Source organism: Anarrhichthys ocellatus, unplaced genomic scaffold (genome assembly GCF_004355925.1).
Source record: "Anarrhichthys ocellatus isolate YVR2014 unplaced genomic scaffold, GSC_Weel_1.0 scaffold11, whole genome shotgun sequence".
In the NCBI taxonomy this organism is placed as follows: domain Eukaryota; kingdom Metazoa; phylum Chordata; class Actinopteri; order Perciformes; family Anarhichadidae; genus Anarrhichthys; species Anarrhichthys ocellatus.
Genome location: NW_022280041.1, coordinates 9227915 through 9243762, shown reverse-complemented (window position 1 = coordinate 9243762; position 15848 = coordinate 9227915). Strand labels below are relative to the sequence as shown.

The following is a 15848-nucleotide window of genomic DNA, read 5'->3' as shown; positions in this document are numbered from 1 at the left end:
GTGAAGTAAAAGTAAAAGTCAACAGAAATATAAGTAGTAAAGTAAAGGACAGATATCCAAAAAAACGACTTAAGTACAGTAATGAAGTATTTCTACTTCGTTACTATACACCACTGGCCAACAGTCGTGGGGACTCGTCTCCCTTGTGGGGACACAACGTCCCCACGACGTATATCATTCCATTTAAGGCTGGGGTAAGGGTTGGGGTTGCATGTAGTGGTCATGTTTAAGGTTAGGGTAAGTCAGTGTACTGTCCCCTTAATGGAAACAAGTTCATATGTGTGTGTGCGCGTGTGTGTGTAAAGCGAGAAGAAAAAAATCACTTTACAGTTGCAGAACAGAAATTTATTGAAATACAATTTCATCACAAACAATACAGTGCATTCTTTGTCTTTTCATTTCGTTGACATTTCCGACATTATTTGGTTTCATCAATAGATACTATTTACAAAATGTCCTTTAGTTCAAATTCATAAATATAAATAAAATGTGTACATTCTTTGGTCTCTTGTCTGTGTTTAGTGGTTATTGCAAAGAATGAAACCGCTTGTGTACATAATCTTTATGTTGATTCCAATGGTTGACCGTATACGTATATTTACTGTTTTGTTGTTTGATCAAGTCAATGAGATGTCTCATCTGCAATGTAATGTTCTCATTCATTTTGCCAAAATTGAAAATGTGAAAGTGAGGTAAACCCAGTCCTTTTTGTGGGTATAGTGAGTTTGATGAATTTGATTGTAATCCTGGAGTTTCTGCGTACTCATACTTGCTCCTGAGTCACTACTGTAAGTATGAATGGTGGTGTGACTCTTTATTTCTTATTTCTAGCTGCTTACAAAGTCAAGAGTCTGCCAAGCCTCAAAGCAAAAACATATAAAAAGGTTCAGTTAGTTTGAAGTGTGAGTGATATAATGGTTTAGAAAGCCTTTTATCACATGTGCATCAATCAAGTTTTCTAGAAAAACCTCCCTTACATCACATTTTACAAAAGCGCACACAAAAGGACACACAATCACAGAAATCTGAATTTTGATTTTGATCTTATTCTTAAGTTACTGGGTGACTGATCCAGAGCAGGTGTTACTCTGCCTGAATGGATTTAACTTGACGTTAGTAGAACATTTCAGAGTCACATGGTTTTTCATTCTTTGAGAACACAAATGGAGGAAACCCTGGTTTTGACAGCAGCTTGGTGGAGAGCTGATGCCTTTTCAGTTAAAGTGGATGTTCTTCAACATTCAAAACAAGTCGAAATAGAAAAGAAACTGGTTGTATTTCAATCATTTACCAGAGTTTGCAGCTCTTAACTGACTAAATGTGGCTGTTATCCTGGTGTACATTAGGTATGCAGCATACTGTCTTGATGTGTCAGTAGCGGGCCTTGCGGCACATGTCGCAGCGACACTCCTTCGCCGTCAGGATCTCGATTTCGTCATGGTGACGACCTCGAGGGCAGTCCAGGCGAACTTTAACCTGAGGGAAGTCAAGCAAGAGGACATGAACAACTGGTAAGAATGATAAAAAAACAACAACACACAACCCACTCTTTTTCCTTTCCTCTTACCTTAGCATCCTTGCTGATGGTGCAGCATCGTGAAGCGGAGGTGATGTTGTGGGTGAAGTTGGAGGCCACCAGCACCGAGTATCTGGATGGGAAGGCGCTGGACTCGCAGTAGCCCACGCAGGCGTAGACAAGGTGGGTGCCTTTGCATGTGCCACGACGGTCACTGCGGATGGTCACGTTGAAGGCTGGAGAGGTGAGAGAAGATGGAAGGATGAGCGAGAATCAAGTCCTGTATGTGTGTGTGTTTAGGATTCAGCAATTAAAGAAATGTAGAACAGCATCGTCAAATCTATTGTGATACGCTGATACAAACGAGCAGAGACTTGAGAATTATTATACAATCATGTTAGAAGGACTTTTGACGCTGCTGTTACACATAAATGGATGCTGTTTTTTAAGACACTGTAAAAAAAAGCATTTAAAAAACGGTATGTATTCCTCACGGTGTAGGTGACATCCTGGGGTGAGGCCGTCGTAGCTCCAACCAATAGGAGAGAAGAGCAGGAGCAGCGACATCACTGGTAGGACCAGCAGGCAGAATTGTGAGGTCATGCACAGCGACATCTGGATGGCAGCCTGGAGGATCCAAACAGAACAATAAAGTATGTAAGACGTTACTGTGACTTAAGACCAGAGGAAATCTGACATTTAACTGTCTTTACGAGGTTTTTAATGCAAAAATAATTCCAACTTCAACTTCTTTTTGGGGCTTTTCTCAAATCTTTGATTTTGGTCTTGTGAAATATTATAAAGTTGAACCTCTTTAGACTTTTGAAAAATCTGAAGAACTGCAAAAATGATAAACATCTTTAACTTGTGATGAGGCTGTGAGGAAGCATTGTTTGGTTATAAAAAGGTGAATTAAAAGATCTTATCCAAACATGATATCTGAGCTGAAGAAACTGAAGAAGTTTTCTATCAACCGTTGGTGATCCCGTCCTGCTGAACTCCTTCATCAAACCTTAAACCAAAGCAGGTTCCCAGAGCCCCCTCCCTTACCCACCAAGGTGATTTCCCATCCTAAGCGTCTGCCTGTGTGTCACTCGGTTGAGTAACAGCTAATGTGAATAAAAACAATGCACTCTTTATCCTTTCAATACGCCTCATTTACCAGCTACCCGCTGACACACGCATACGTACACAGCTCTCACACACCGACTCGTTCAAACGTACACGTAGCTGCACAGCGACATAATCAGAAACCAGACGTGAATACATTCTTTAAGATACAGAAAAGCCGAATGATCCTGTGTGCATCTGTGTTTTGCGTCACAAGCATGAACGCATACAGTGCATATATTGTATGTGCACGCATGCATGCATGATCTTGCGTGAGTGTTCATACATGCACATGCTTACAACCCCCCACCCGTCACACACACACACACACACAGTCCAACACGTGTGTAAACAATAAAGTCATGTTTTCCTGGGAATTTGGGGGTCCTGACCCTTGCCCTCTAAAATGGCAGCTCTTTCCAGCTCCGCTTCCCCTGCGACTGCAGCTTTGGGAATTGCCTATGTGGTGATGGTGGAGCGGCCCTGGGGACGCCATTAACGCTGCTGGTATGAACAAACTAACGGGTCAGGACTGTGTGTGTGTGGGTGTGTGAGGCCATTAACACCGTGTCAGCTGGTGGGGCAGGGGGAAATGCCCGGCTTTTAATTGTTATGTGGGGTTTCCACACCTGAAGGTTCGGTTTGTCTTTGAGGAAAGTGGGTTGTGATACGCTGCACCCCGCTATGAGGGAGGGCCGGTGTTCAAGACCACCAATACAGCCGGGGGAATATCTTCCTCAGAAAATACACTTAAAGTGCTTGGAAAAGTATTCCATGCACACAAAAACCTTGTCGAAATTAAGTTTGGTCAGTCAGTGCTGCCTTTAAAATAATTTAAAAAGTGTGCATAGATGGAATGTACTACTCACAAAACACTAAACAATGTGTCTTTAAAACAACCTTCAGGACTGAACAGACTGCAAACTGACTACTGCTAAAAGGAACGTTTAAACATCATTTGACATGAGGTGGAATTTCTTCAATGTAAATCACTCAATTTACCCTCTATTCTCTCAAATGTAGTTTACGTTCTTTGAATAATTTAGTTCATAGATCAGGTACTGACCAACAAGTTGCAGTAGAAGATCTTATTTTAAATAGAATTTATAAAATTGCTATTGTATTGGACCATCTGCATCATTATACATCAGAACCTGAAACCTCTACTGTGCTCAGGTAAAATGGTTACAGCCTTAATAACAGGAAAAAATACATTATAAAAATACTCAAAGGAGACACGTTTTGTCTCATCTGTCACTGTTTGGTGTTTTCTTTTAATTATATATATAGTCCACCATCTAAATAAAAATATTGCTGTGTTTTACAAATATGAATATTGTCATGAAAGTCAAAGTCAGCAAAGTAGTGAGCTGTTTCAAAATAAAAACAAACAAACGTGTGCAGGTAAATATTCTTAATATGGACCATTTACACGTTTGCAAAATGTGGTAATATTATTATTAATATAAACATAAATGTAAAAAGTCTGCAGAATGAGAATGTAAATAAACATAAGGAGAAATAAAAGGGTTAAAAGTGCATTTCCCCCAAATTGACAATTACTTACTGGAGGAACAGAAGTCTCCTCGTATATACAAAAACTCAAAACCTAAATTCTATAAGAAAGCAGCAATCTGAAGACCACAGCCTAAATGTCACAGAACCAGCATTTAAAGGTCTATTCCACCAACATGTAGACTGATGCACTAAACTTCATTCCAGGTGTAAATAGCAGCTGAGTCTTACCTGAAGACGTGAAGCGGAGAGTGCAGCTTCTGGATTGCAGGACATGCGTGGCGACTGACAGGTGTGTGTGAGTGTGACTGCTCTGAGCCTCATGCAGGGATATAAGTAACACAGGTAAGAGCCAAGGCACTTATAGCTCTGGACACACCCACAATTAGAGAGTTGAGAGTGTGTGAATCTTTTTTTTTCTGCTTTTCTACAGATCTCTCTGTCTTCTACCTGCACAAAAATAATGTGAAATTATCTAAAAAAAAAAAAAAAAGATTATCAAAAAAGCCTCACTTCTCACTTTCACGTCTTTCTCCTGGAGTGTGTTACCGTCTCTCTGTCCCCTCCACCATCCACCCTCCCCGCTCTCTGTTTTCCAACCTTTAGGGGGACCGCTGCTGTGACACAGAGGAAAACTAGATAGGTTTTCCATTAAACGCACCACCACAATAGCGAGAACACACACAGCCTTACCACACGCGCATGCATTCAGACGCAAGCGTGGGACACACACAAAGAAAGTATCCTTGCATGCATGCGCTCAAAATCACACAAAAACTTTTTTTATTCTGGGCCTCAGCTGCCAGTTGATACAGTGAACTAATAAATACACTGAATGGGAGACCTCACACACACAAAGTCTGCCTGGGTTTTCCATTTGTGGCTGCAGGAGGAAGGACAGGGTCGGGTCAGAAGATATTGTGGGTTTGGGTCAACTCTGTGTGTGTGTGTGTGTGTGGCACATGATGGGTATATTGTGGAGAACGCCTGGCTCTGCTTCTCGTCTTTCTTGTCTTGCGTAGAGGAAGCCAGCTTAGCAACCACCCTGTCCAAACTACAGCGGGTAAAGACATCCCTTTAATGGACTCTTACATGATTTGTTGGACATTTGCAGCTGTTTCTTGGACACTTCGGTGACATGTCACAAAGGTCACAAAGGTCACCGCAGAGGACTTTGTAAAGTGTTGCCAAAGACACAAAATGGATGTCCTTTGTTCTCTTGTGGTGAGTATCCACAAGAAACTGGGTTTCAGGGTTAAAGGAACAAATGTCTTACTTACTGGAACAGCACGAATTAGAGTCTCCTGAGGTTACGTCGATGAGTTTTGCCATGTGTCCCGAGAGAATTTGGGCTGGGTTGGGAATCCTATAAAGCCCACTGAGACACTAGATCCTCGTGATATTGGGCCATAAAAGTAAACGACTTGACTTTCCAAAAACTATCTTTGTTTGACAGACCTTGATAAACTTCCAGGAGAATTGATTCAGGAAGTCAAGGACGTCACTATATCATAAAATCAGTCGCAAAACAGTAGCGGGAGGTGAACCAGTGCATTTATTTTTAAGTAACTGTGCTTTGGTTGGATCCCAGCAGTGATCATCACTGTTTTATTGTATGTTTTCAGCTACGGCAGCGGCTCCACATCTGTCTCATATCCTGAATCAGACTCAGCAGCTCATCACAGGACAGCTTTCCTTCAGAAATACAAACTGCAGATGCTCGTTATGACCTTTGATCAACTGAAATGACAAAAGCTGAACCCACCAAACATTTCCCGGAAGAAAAGCAGTGTAATAAGTAATTCATCCAGGAAACGATAGGTTTTGATGCCTTTAAGATTATTTCTCCACTGCAAAAAAAAAAATAAAAGTCCTAAAACCTGATTGTCTTAGAACAAGTGAATTAAAAAGAAAAAAAGAATATGCTTTTTTTTTTCTAGAAGTGAGTGAGAATGATGAGAATAAGGTATGTCACCGCACTAGAAATCAATTTGATTTGAGTGGATTTGCTTTGGAAAAACATTTGATTATTTCAACTGTGCTGGCAAAATGTTTCCCTTGTTTAAAGAAAACCAAACCAAAAACTAAACTTGACTTCAAGTCAATTACAGATAAAGACTTATTGCCAACAAATCCCATTAAAAAAAACAAACATACAATGAATTTCTCCCACTTTATTATGTTTCCTATTCAGCCAAAGCCCGATATATATCGTATTCCTGTACCATAGAGCTCTATTGTTGTCAAAAACCGTTAAAAACACATCAATGAGCCACACTGTTACACTGGGTAGTGTGTTCCTTCATTACCATGAACACACACTGTAGTTCATTTATAGTCAGTTCCACATACACCCTGCTGTACTGTAAATACTCACTGGAGCACCAAATGTGAATGAATCCACCGCTGAAAATAGTTCCCGGCAAATCCACCATTTACTGCTATTTCAGGAAAGAAGCGGGGTTTCTTAAAAAAATAAATAAAAACGAAACCGTATATTTGGGACCAGTTTTTAAAGATGTCCTCAGTAAGAACTAATACAGTGCTGCAGGGACTACATATGTTTTTAGGCCAACCCTGGAAGTTAGCATCACAGTGGTTCCCTCGACTTTAAGCAAATGGGACTTTTCCATTGGATTTTGGATTATTGCAACAAATGCAAGTTTATGATACTTACACGTTTGTTTTCAGATCGATAATCATCAGGAATGAACACCACGTTTATAATTTGTAACGTGTGAGTGCAATCGGCAGAAGTAAAAAGCTAACGTGAAGCTACAAGCAAACATTGCCACGGTTGCATGAACGCGATGCCGCTTTGTAGATACATTAAGCTACTTGAGGGATATTTAATGACGCATTTCAGAACAAAATATTAAAATCTCTTAATACCAGTTCAGAAAGAACAGGTTGCAGGGCTCATTTAATTACTGATCCAGGAGAGATGCTACGGCTTCCCGCGCTGCACACTCCCATTCTCACTCTCACACACTCACTCACACAGACACACCTTCTAAGGAAAACACAATTATCATCTTATGGCCCCTCTATCCCAAACATTCCCAATCTAGTTATGTCAATGGAAAACGGAATGTGTGACATCATCACCCAAACCCCCCCACCTACACACAAAACTATTAGTCTGTTGACTGTAAGTTGCAGTGTGTTTCTTCTGATTCCATGCCAACCAGAGAGAGAGAGAGAGAGAGAGAGAGAGACTACAAATCTGAGTGGCCTACAGCACCTCATCAGGAGAGAATGAGACGTGAATGAAGTTTTTAAACTGGAGACTCTCGTAGTCAAAATGAACACAGTCACACGCACGCACACACACACACACACACACACACACACTGCTCCAGTGTGACTCAGTGGGGTGACCGATGTTTGTATCGCTCTGTGGCCCCGTCGCTCTCGGCTGCCGTGGAAACCGTGGCGTCTTGAATAACTATAATATCATTAATGTGTCCGCTTCCACTTCTGCCCTGTTATTTTATTCTCAGTGTGTGTGTGTGAGAATGAAAGTATATGATGTATGTGTGTGTGTGTGTGTCTGTTATTTCAAGTGCTATATGTGTGTGCATGATTATGTCTGACAGGATATTGTGTGTGTGGTCAAAGTGTGTAAGTAGATGTGAGTATAAGATTATGTGTGTGTTATTTGAGGCGCTATGACAATATAAGGAGAGGATTAGGCAAAGTTTTCCTGTTTCTAAGACAATGTTTCAGTCCAGTTGACCCATTTACCCCCATATACAAACACACGCATGGACACGTGCATGCAGGAACAGACAGACACACACACACACACACACACACACACACACACACACACACACACAAAGATAGAACACTTTGCTAATTTAGACTGACAGGAGGAAAGTGGAGTTTCCACAAGGTGATACTCACTGAAGCTCAAGGTGTGCTCTTATGAGAACACACACAGTAGTGGAAATGTTAAGAAAGAGACGGCGTTGTCTGTTCATTTGACAGTCTACTGAGGAAGGATGTAAACATTTGGATTAAATTGTTTCCTGCTAATTCGCATTTTACATAAGAAATCCCCAAACTGCATTAAAAAAGAAGAACAAACATGAATACAGCAGTGTGTAGATAAGTGTAGACAAAGAGACGGAGCTCTCTCAACTGGAAACTGAGTTTAAGAAAAGAAATCAAATGCAGATGGGGTCACAGATCATGAAAGGAGAGTTAAACGTCGCAGAGTTTAACTCTAAAAAAATTAAATAAAAGACACACTGCTGTATAGTTTGTGTTATTTGGAGGATGAAAAGAAGAAGAAGTCATCTATGAAGTCACTGATTTGGTGGTAAGAAAGAGAGGATCCAGTTACTGCAGGTAGTAGCGAAAAAGGACTCCATCCATAATGGTACAAAACAACATGAAATCACAAAAACAACCGCTGGAAACAAAGAAGTATCTATATTTATTTGCTTATGGTATCAATACAGAGCTACAACAACAACAACAACAAAAAAGATATAAAACAGACCCTCCAATGATAAGTCAACAACAGGTGAACACTGACACCATTATAAAAGATGATCAATGGAGGATGAAGGCAAACAAAGGCAAACAGGTCTACGCCGTACTATTCTCGAGAAAAGATATCACAAATGTTTTAGTTTGCGCTGCAGAACTTTGACCAAACAAACCCCGGTGAGTTTCCACTACTGGAACCAGTAACACCTCCTGTCTCTCTACCACGGCCCTCAGCGCTCTCTGAAGAACAAGGAGAAGGGGAAGATATGGCTGCAAAGAGAGAGCGAGAGACAGAGTAAGCTCAGAGTAAGAACTACACATGTGATTAATGCAACAGTGGGCTCACCACGTAAGGCTGCTACTGCATATCATTATTACCATAAAGAGACCACATTCGTAAGATTGCTTGGCGTGCCCTGTCAACGTGGAGATACTTGTGTCAGTCTTTTATGCGCCTCTGGCGTCTCAGCTTGTCTCAACAGACATTTCACAGGGATATTGTAATTTCCGTGCTTATAATAGCTGGATTTCCCCAATCCATTTCAATCTTTGTCAACTTTTGTCTTTCAGATGAATGGTACCAATTAGCCCTCGCTTCTCCTGTGGGTGCAAAATTGAATCAAATCTACAGTGACATCACCAGCGTCCAAAGGTATCAGTCTTACCCTTACTGTGTGCCGAGTTACTGATCTGCTGCCGGGTATATTTTTTCAGCTTTAGCTTGTAGCATGCTAGCTACTGATGGTGTGGCTGCCGTGAACCTCATACCAACCTGGCCAGTCGACTCAACATCCCTGGCCTCACAGGTGTCCCAGGATCAGACTCTCCCTCCTCATCACACTCCTCCTCTCCCATGTGCTGTTTTGACCCAGAATGCACTTCACCTGGAGTCCCGCTTCCTCTGACTGTGTTAACACCTGATTTCTGCCGGGGTTTGTCAAACCCTCTGGAACCTTTCTGTGGGAGAGGATTAGCATAAATTAAAGTAAAATTAAAAATAGAACTGAATATGAAATATGTTTTACAGTACTGGAAATGTAATTAAATTGACCATTCGCTACACCCCTCCCACCAAATAATGATTGTTCAACTATGGCTTTGTAGCTGTAACTACTGCAGCTTTGTATTCCTCCACATGAAGCGGTGTGCATGGGGCTGTAGTTAGAGCGATAATCCATATGAAAATAGTTTATGGTCACGTCTTGAGCACAAGTATAAGTAAACAATGTTTATCTGCTGTAGTGTAACCTGCTAACCTTAGCATTCCCAGCTAACTAGCTTACTGACCATAGCAATAACTTAGCCTTACTTACAAGGCAAGGAGTTTGCATATGATAAGTCTTTTCTGAGTTAGCATGATTATTATGTATACAGCCATCGAAAGAATATCTAAAACTCGTTCGCAAGTTGGTCTGCTTTATTTTTTTTAGTTTGCTGGCTAATAAAATATACTACTGACAGTTGTCAGTTCAGCAGGTAGAATTGACGCTCGCTGACTATAAGAGGGCTACTTTTGACTTCTTCTGTCTAAAGTCGAAGGGAAAGTTTAGCGTAGCAACACTAGCTATGATTCGTGGGGCTAAGCTAAGGATAAGTTTGATTCTTCCATTTGCCTCAGTGTCTTTATGAGCTTGAACTTGAATGGAATTAATCCATCAAAATGCCCATTTGATAACCCAATATCTGTCATTCGACTACGCTTCCCTTGAATTTTTTTGTGCCGACAGAACCTTCATTGTTCGCACTCAATCCTTTTTAAACCTCGTAGACCTGTATTGGCACTTCCTTCTCAGAAAAAACAAGTAACTCAACAGGCTGACATAATTAGTTTAAATCATTTTTTCCACTTGAAACAAACGAGAGGGGAAAAAGAGTGGACACGTGTAAAAAAAACAAAAAAAAAACAGGATCAGATGAGATGGAAAGGCCGTGGACGAGAAGGGAGCGGAGGGTAATTTTGGGACTTCGTTGCTAATCAATCTGAAGCACATCACCAGGAACACACTCTCACACACACACACACACACACACACACATTAACACACGTACACTCTGTGTCTGATGTAATGCTATTATTAACCTTAATCACACTTGTTATCCTACCTGTCTGCGCTAATGTCAGCCTGGGGCTACAGTACAGACAGAGATGCTACCAGCGTGTGTGTTTATATATGCGGCAGAGAGGAAACGAAAGGCTATTATGAGACTGAAGTTGGAAGAAGAATTGTTGGAATCAGTTCATTCTAAACTGTGGGCGGAAATGACTGACTTCTCCATTTGTGACAAATCAGTTAAGCGGTTAAATGTGACGAGTAAATGACTGACCTGATCGAATAAATGAAAATAAGTCACCTTGTCAACATGTCCTCGATCCTCTTGGACGTCTCTCTGTGCATGTGGACAACGCAGAGGGAGCCTGCTGAAAGTTGGACACAACCAAGTTAATTAAATATTGTTTCTCATAATACAGTCCATTTTTCAGGATCAGATTCTGCCATTAAGGTTTCTGTCTAAATTCATCCGGCCTTTGGTTTCTAACAGAATTTAAATTTGTAATCTACACAATTTGTGTATCAGAACAATCGTATCTAATATAACTGTAGGTAGGAATAAGAACGTTACGCCAAACAATGACAATCATTGCTTGACTGTGAATCTCAGTGTTTTATATGTAATTGGTGGGTGTCATGATTCACAATGCATGGACTGCAAAGGCCTTTAATTACATGTTGGTGGATTAAAATGCCGGATTTTGCAGCCAAAACCAACAATGTCAGTTAGATGCTTTGTTGACAAGTGTGAGTGCTCATTGGCTCATTGAAAACTCTTTTCTGTTCCCATTTTTAAAGGAGGTTTAACAAAAAAACAAACCATCTGTCGATACAGGGCATCATGTAGACACACACACACGCACACACACCACACACACACACTAATGAACGCCATCAGTGAAACAGAAATGTGTACTACACTTGTTTTGCACCCTTCTGAGGACATGTAAGTGTAATGGCCAATGTGGTGAATATAATTCAATAATTCAAAGAGAGTTATTTCATGGACCTTGATTTCCTGTGAACTGACGATATCGCTTGAGGCCCTGCTGCTTGCAGGATGTTTACACAGTTTGTGCATCCGAGTGTGTGTTCCTCAAGTTCAAAACGATGAGATAATTCTGTTTACATAAGTTGGTGGGTGTGCATTTTAAGTCATAATTTTCGCCCCACTGATCTGACTGTCAGTGTGATTGAGGTGGCGCCCGTCAGCCTCTTGTCTGTTTCGTAACCGCAAAGATCACTGGAGCATGTCAGTGTGTGTGTGAGTGTGTGTGTGTGTGCGCAAACAGGGCAGTAGTCAGAGTGGATGTGTTAGTGATAGTAAGAATAAATGTATTCTGTTGTCACACATTCATTCACTTCTAAAACACTTAATCACACATTCACATGTGACCATTTTTGTGTCCACAGCGTAGGTTTTTACTCAGTACACCCCTTTACTTCCAAAGATTTTGGAAACATTTAGTCATGGTTGTAGTCAAACACAGAGTAAAAAGCTTAAGGTTACATATAAGCTCTACAGTAGTAAAGACAGCGCTCACCTAACCACAGAAACGCTGCATTCAGCCTCCATGTCCCTGTGTAAGTCCTTTAGGATGGCCTCCTCTAGTGGTGAATCTCTTCTCCGGCGCTTTGACTGGGGCTCAGACACAGACGGGAATCGCTGTGCAACGTCTTTCTGCTAGAAAACATGCAGTGGTGCACTGTACATGACACATGACGTGGGGTTGGACACCAGATCATTTAATACAAAACAATCCAATATAACAGCCCTGTGAGGTTTGGTCATGTTCAGTTCTTATTGTTATTGTCAGAGAGGTGTTGATTCAAATACATGGTTCATGTCTGGCACTGCAATCTGGGCTGTTGTTGACATACGTCATATCAGACCAGACAGTTTGACAGTAAAAAATACTTGAACACTCCAGCCGGGATTACTTTTCTCACTATGTTTTGTTAGAGTAACAGAACAACTCACTGGGCTCAACTTCTCCGCTGCTTGCTTTGCTCCTTCTGCAAGATAAATACATGTGAGGCATCGGCATGTCTGAATAGCATCTTAGCCATACAGCCTGTAAAGCCCTGAGCATTTTTTACTGATAACATGTAATGCCTTGAGTGCAGAATGTGTTTCGTGAACACAACTGAGAAAGCGGTGAGTTTTTTTTCATCCTCACCCTTCTGTGTGTTTTTCTCCAGGTAGAGGATGAGACTAAACGGGTAAGCTCTCAGCCTCCTCTCACCCTGTGTGCACATCACCTCCGACGCTCCCTCCCACGGCTTCTTATCTGGTAGTTACAGTTAACGAAACGCAGTAAACCGCTGGTGAATGAGCATCATCATAATGGAGTGCAAGTAGAGGATCAGTAGTGTTGGAGGATACAAGGGAAGACACTGAAGTGGGCACTAGAGAAGGGTTGGAGACTGTCCAAGTTGCCAAGAACTGTCCTGAAAATGTCCTGACAACAGAGAAGAGAAAGTGAGAGAACAAGTTTAAGAGAATTTAATACAGTGGGTCAACACAACAAACGTGAATGTTGACTAAGCACACGAAAAGTTTCCATAAATACCTCCAGCTCCTGATGGAAGTAGTTTTCTCCCATAACCTCCTCTCCTCTGATGAAATATAAAATACACACATTATCATATTGTTATACAACATTAGCAGTTCGAGTTTTGGTAACTTTTTTTCCAAACGCTGTAAAGCTGATAACTGTATAAAACCTTTTACACATCAGGCCTTTTGCTGATGCAGTACTTTGATTGTTGAGCACTAATCCTTGAGTGTCAGAACTATTATAGGTGAAGTTTAAATGAACTCCAGGATCGGTTAGGTAACACACATCACAACGTGTAACAGTAGCCATTATAGGAAATGGAGAAAAAAGATCAATGCCTTCTCTCTTGCCTGTAGCTCAGTCATCTCCCCGACTTTAGAGATTAAAGAACTTTGTGCAATTCTTTGCAGAATTTAATCTCGAGGAGGAAAAGGAAAGGGAAGCATTGAAGGAGCCAAGAGTGGGTCTGACATTGATCAATAGTCCTTCCCTCGCTGGTGTATGTTTGTTCTAAGGATTCTGAGCTCATGCTGTTTTGCTCTGCTTTCAAGAAGAAAAGAAAAAAAGAATTACTCAAGTCTGTAGCGGCTCTGATCCAGAGCCTTTCCTCTGTTTCAAGTATTTTCCTATTTCCGTCAAGCTACTTAAACTGATTTCCAGTGATGCATTGAAGAATGCTCATCAAAAATCACAGATGTGCAACTAGAGCTGCTTTATAAACATGTAATTGCTAGCCTTACTTCCACGACTAAATCCTATCTCAAGCTGGGTTTTGGGATGACACCCTATCTATTCTGTCATGGTCTATACTGATTTGCCAGTGGTCTGGTCTTGTTCTTGTGTTATACTTCTTGCTCTCACCAAAAGGGTAAACATATATTAAGTATAAAGACATGGCTGTGAAGGTGTTAAGAACAATGTCTGTCTTGCCTGAAGCTGCTGCCTCCTCTGATCTTGAATTTGTAGATTAAACTACCAGCTTTGAAGAATCGAGTTTCAGGGAAAGGGAAGGAGAAGGCCTGCAGTGGCATGACTGACCTAATGTGGTTTGGGCAACACAATCAGGACATAAACAGATTCATATATTAATTGATGGAGGACAACCAAAACACAGAATACATGTCAACACTTACTGGAAATGTTGCATTGGTTTAGCTAGATAGCGAGCACCAGTATACTATAACTCTTTACTATTCTAAAGGCTCAGAAATGTTTGGTTCTCTCGCGCTCTCTTACAATTACCGTACTATCTAGAGGAAATGGCGAGCATGAAATTGGTGGGTCCTCCAGCAAGCTAACTTCAGCCTCCAACGGGACATTAACGGTTAATACCGCGGCCGTCAATCAAACGCCTGACTCGGCTCGAGATTCGCTGGACAGAGGCGAATTCCCGCCTTCCGGATGGGTGGGCCTTCAATGATTAGCTAGATCTTCTTCCAATCAGCGGCGTCAGAGCAGGTGTCACTATGGTAACGGAGGAAAAACCACCCCCCCAACATGTCACATGAATGTCAGCTGACCACGCGTAGCAGGAAGTGGTAGTTGTAAACACTCCTCGGTGAGAGAGTGGTGTTAGATGCTTTTTTTGCCTTTTTGTAGCTCGTGACTTTTTATTAAGTATCGCTTTGTGAATACGCAACAAGTCCTCGCAGGAATTCAGCTGAAAAGACCCAAAAGGTGAGATGAAAATATTATTTATTGTTAACGATGGCATCCTGATGGCGTTCCTACTCCATAATATGGTATTGTAAGTTAATTAACAACGCGCCTACACGCTGTCACATAGTAGGCCTACTCCTAGTGTCTTCATTGTAACACTGTACTAACAGCTAATGTTACGACCGTTTCAGCGGTCTAACACCAGAAATTTGCAGCATCATTGGTACTCATTTGCTGCATCACAACACTATGACCTTCCTCTGTAAAGAAGAAAATCTCTCCTTTATTTCTCACTCAACCCTCTCTCCCTCTTTAACAGTGTTGGGTAGACCAACGGTACAGAAATAAGAAGTGTCTCTCAGATCAGATGTCCTCTACACCTCCTGTCCTCCTAAATACAGGGCTTCCGATGCCCCTCCTGGGTTTGGGGACCTACAAGTTGGTGGGTCGTGAAGAAGTGTACGGGGCTGTGGACGCAGCGCTGGTTGCTGGTTATCGGGCCTTTGACAGTGCAGCCGTCTACCGCAATGAAGCTGACCTGGGCCGAGCCTTGAAGGAGCTCTTGCCCAAACATGGCTTAACCAGAGAGGATGTCTTCATAACCAGGTGAGGTACATGGGCTGTATCCACAATGGTTCAATGCACTTATTGAAGTCACTTAAACTGAAAGGGGCACACCTCTGGTTTTGGTGTCATACACACGTCTTTTACTATGTTTAGTATGTTTATTATCACACACCAATTACCAAGCCAAATTCCATTTGTTTAACATACTTGGCAATAAACCGTTTCTGATTCTGAGACCCAGATCATAGCATTTCATTCTCAGAGACCATGTGGAGGCAGTGAAGCTCAGTGAAGTTTGACTCTGAGGTAAAGTCTACAATTTTGAACAACCCCTCTCTCTCTCTCCCTGCAGTAAGCTGGGCCCCAAGG

The 15848-nt window shown here is 41.5% G+C and overlaps 3 protein-coding genes across 5 annotated transcripts in view; 1 reads left to right on the top strand and 2 right to left on the bottom strand.

Annotated features, from left to right (window-relative positions):
* Positions 1–1371: 1371 nt before the first annotated feature.
* On the bottom strand, positions 1372–4465 carry gpha2 (glycoprotein hormone subunit alpha 2). Its single transcript, XM_031850654.1, has 4 exons — positions 4373–4465; positions 2011–2143; positions 1568–1752; positions 1372–1476 (listed from the first exon to the last, which is right to left on the bottom strand). Exons 1-4 carry the CDS (start codon positions 4463–4465, stop codon positions 1372–1374), a joined length of 516 nt encoding a protein of 171 aa, XP_031706514.1.
* A 4107-nt stretch (positions 4466–8572) lies between these two features.
* On the bottom strand, positions 8573–14551 carry majin (membrane anchored junction protein). Of its 3 annotated transcripts, none has more exons than XM_031851431.1 (9): positions 14387–14551; positions 13266–13311; positions 13079–13154; positions 12873–12983; positions 12674–12708; positions 12237–12376; positions 10994–11060; positions 9414–9598; positions 8573–8911 (listed from the first exon to the last, which is right to left on the bottom strand). In XM_031851431.1, the coding sequence occupies exons 1-9, from the start codon at positions 14398–14400 to the stop codon at positions 8872–8874; spliced, it is 714 nt and encodes a 237-aa protein (XP_031707291.1). In that variant the 5' UTR covers positions 14401–14551; the 3' UTR covers positions 8573–8871. The 3 variants fall into 3 exon arrangements, with proteins under 3 accessions (XP_031707291.1, XP_031707293.1, XP_031707292.1); XM_031851433.1 differs by having other exon boundaries at positions 10994–11057; XM_031851432.1 differs by having other exon boundaries at positions 12237–12373.
* A 232-nt stretch (positions 14552–14783) lies between these two features.
* Positions 14784–15848, top strand: part of LOC116385754 (uncharacterized oxidoreductase YtbE) — a 2518-nt gene continuing 1453 nt past the window's right edge. Inside the window, 2 exon segments of the mRNA XM_075447373.1 lie at positions 14784–15518; positions 15832–15848. The exon segment at positions 15832–15848 is cut by the window's right edge and continues 75 nt beyond it. Coding sequence (XP_075303488.1) covers positions 15280–15518; positions 15832–15848 — 256 coding nt within the window. The 5' untranslated portion in view covers positions 14784–15279.

What these genes read in the sequence shown, in the direction of transcription:
- gpha2 (XM_031850654.1), bottom strand. Translation starts at nt 4,465, where the DNA reads ATGAGGCTCAGAGCAGTCACACTCACACACACCTGTCAGTCGCCACGC. An exon ending in TCTCCGCTTCACGTCTTCAG is followed by an intron (nt 2,144 to 4,372) that starts GTAAGACTCAGC and finishes TGGATCCTCCAG; the next exon opens with GCTGCCATCCAGATGTCGCT. An exon ending in CCATCAGCAAGGATGCTAAG is followed by an intron (nt 1,477 to 1,567) that starts GTAAGAGGAAAG and finishes GACTTCCCTCAG; the next exon opens with GTTAAAGTTCGCCTGGACTG.
- majin (XM_031851431.1), bottom strand. An exon ending in CCACTTCAGTGTCTTCCCTT is followed by an intron (nt 12,984 to 13,078) that starts GTATCCTCCAAC and finishes TGTAACTACCAG; the next exon opens with ATAAGAAGCCGTGGGAGGGA. An exon ending in ATGTTGAGTCGACTGGCCAG is followed by an intron (nt 8,912 to 9,413) that starts GTTGGTATGAGG and finishes CTCTCTTTGCAG; the next exon opens with CCATATCTTCCCCTTCTCCT.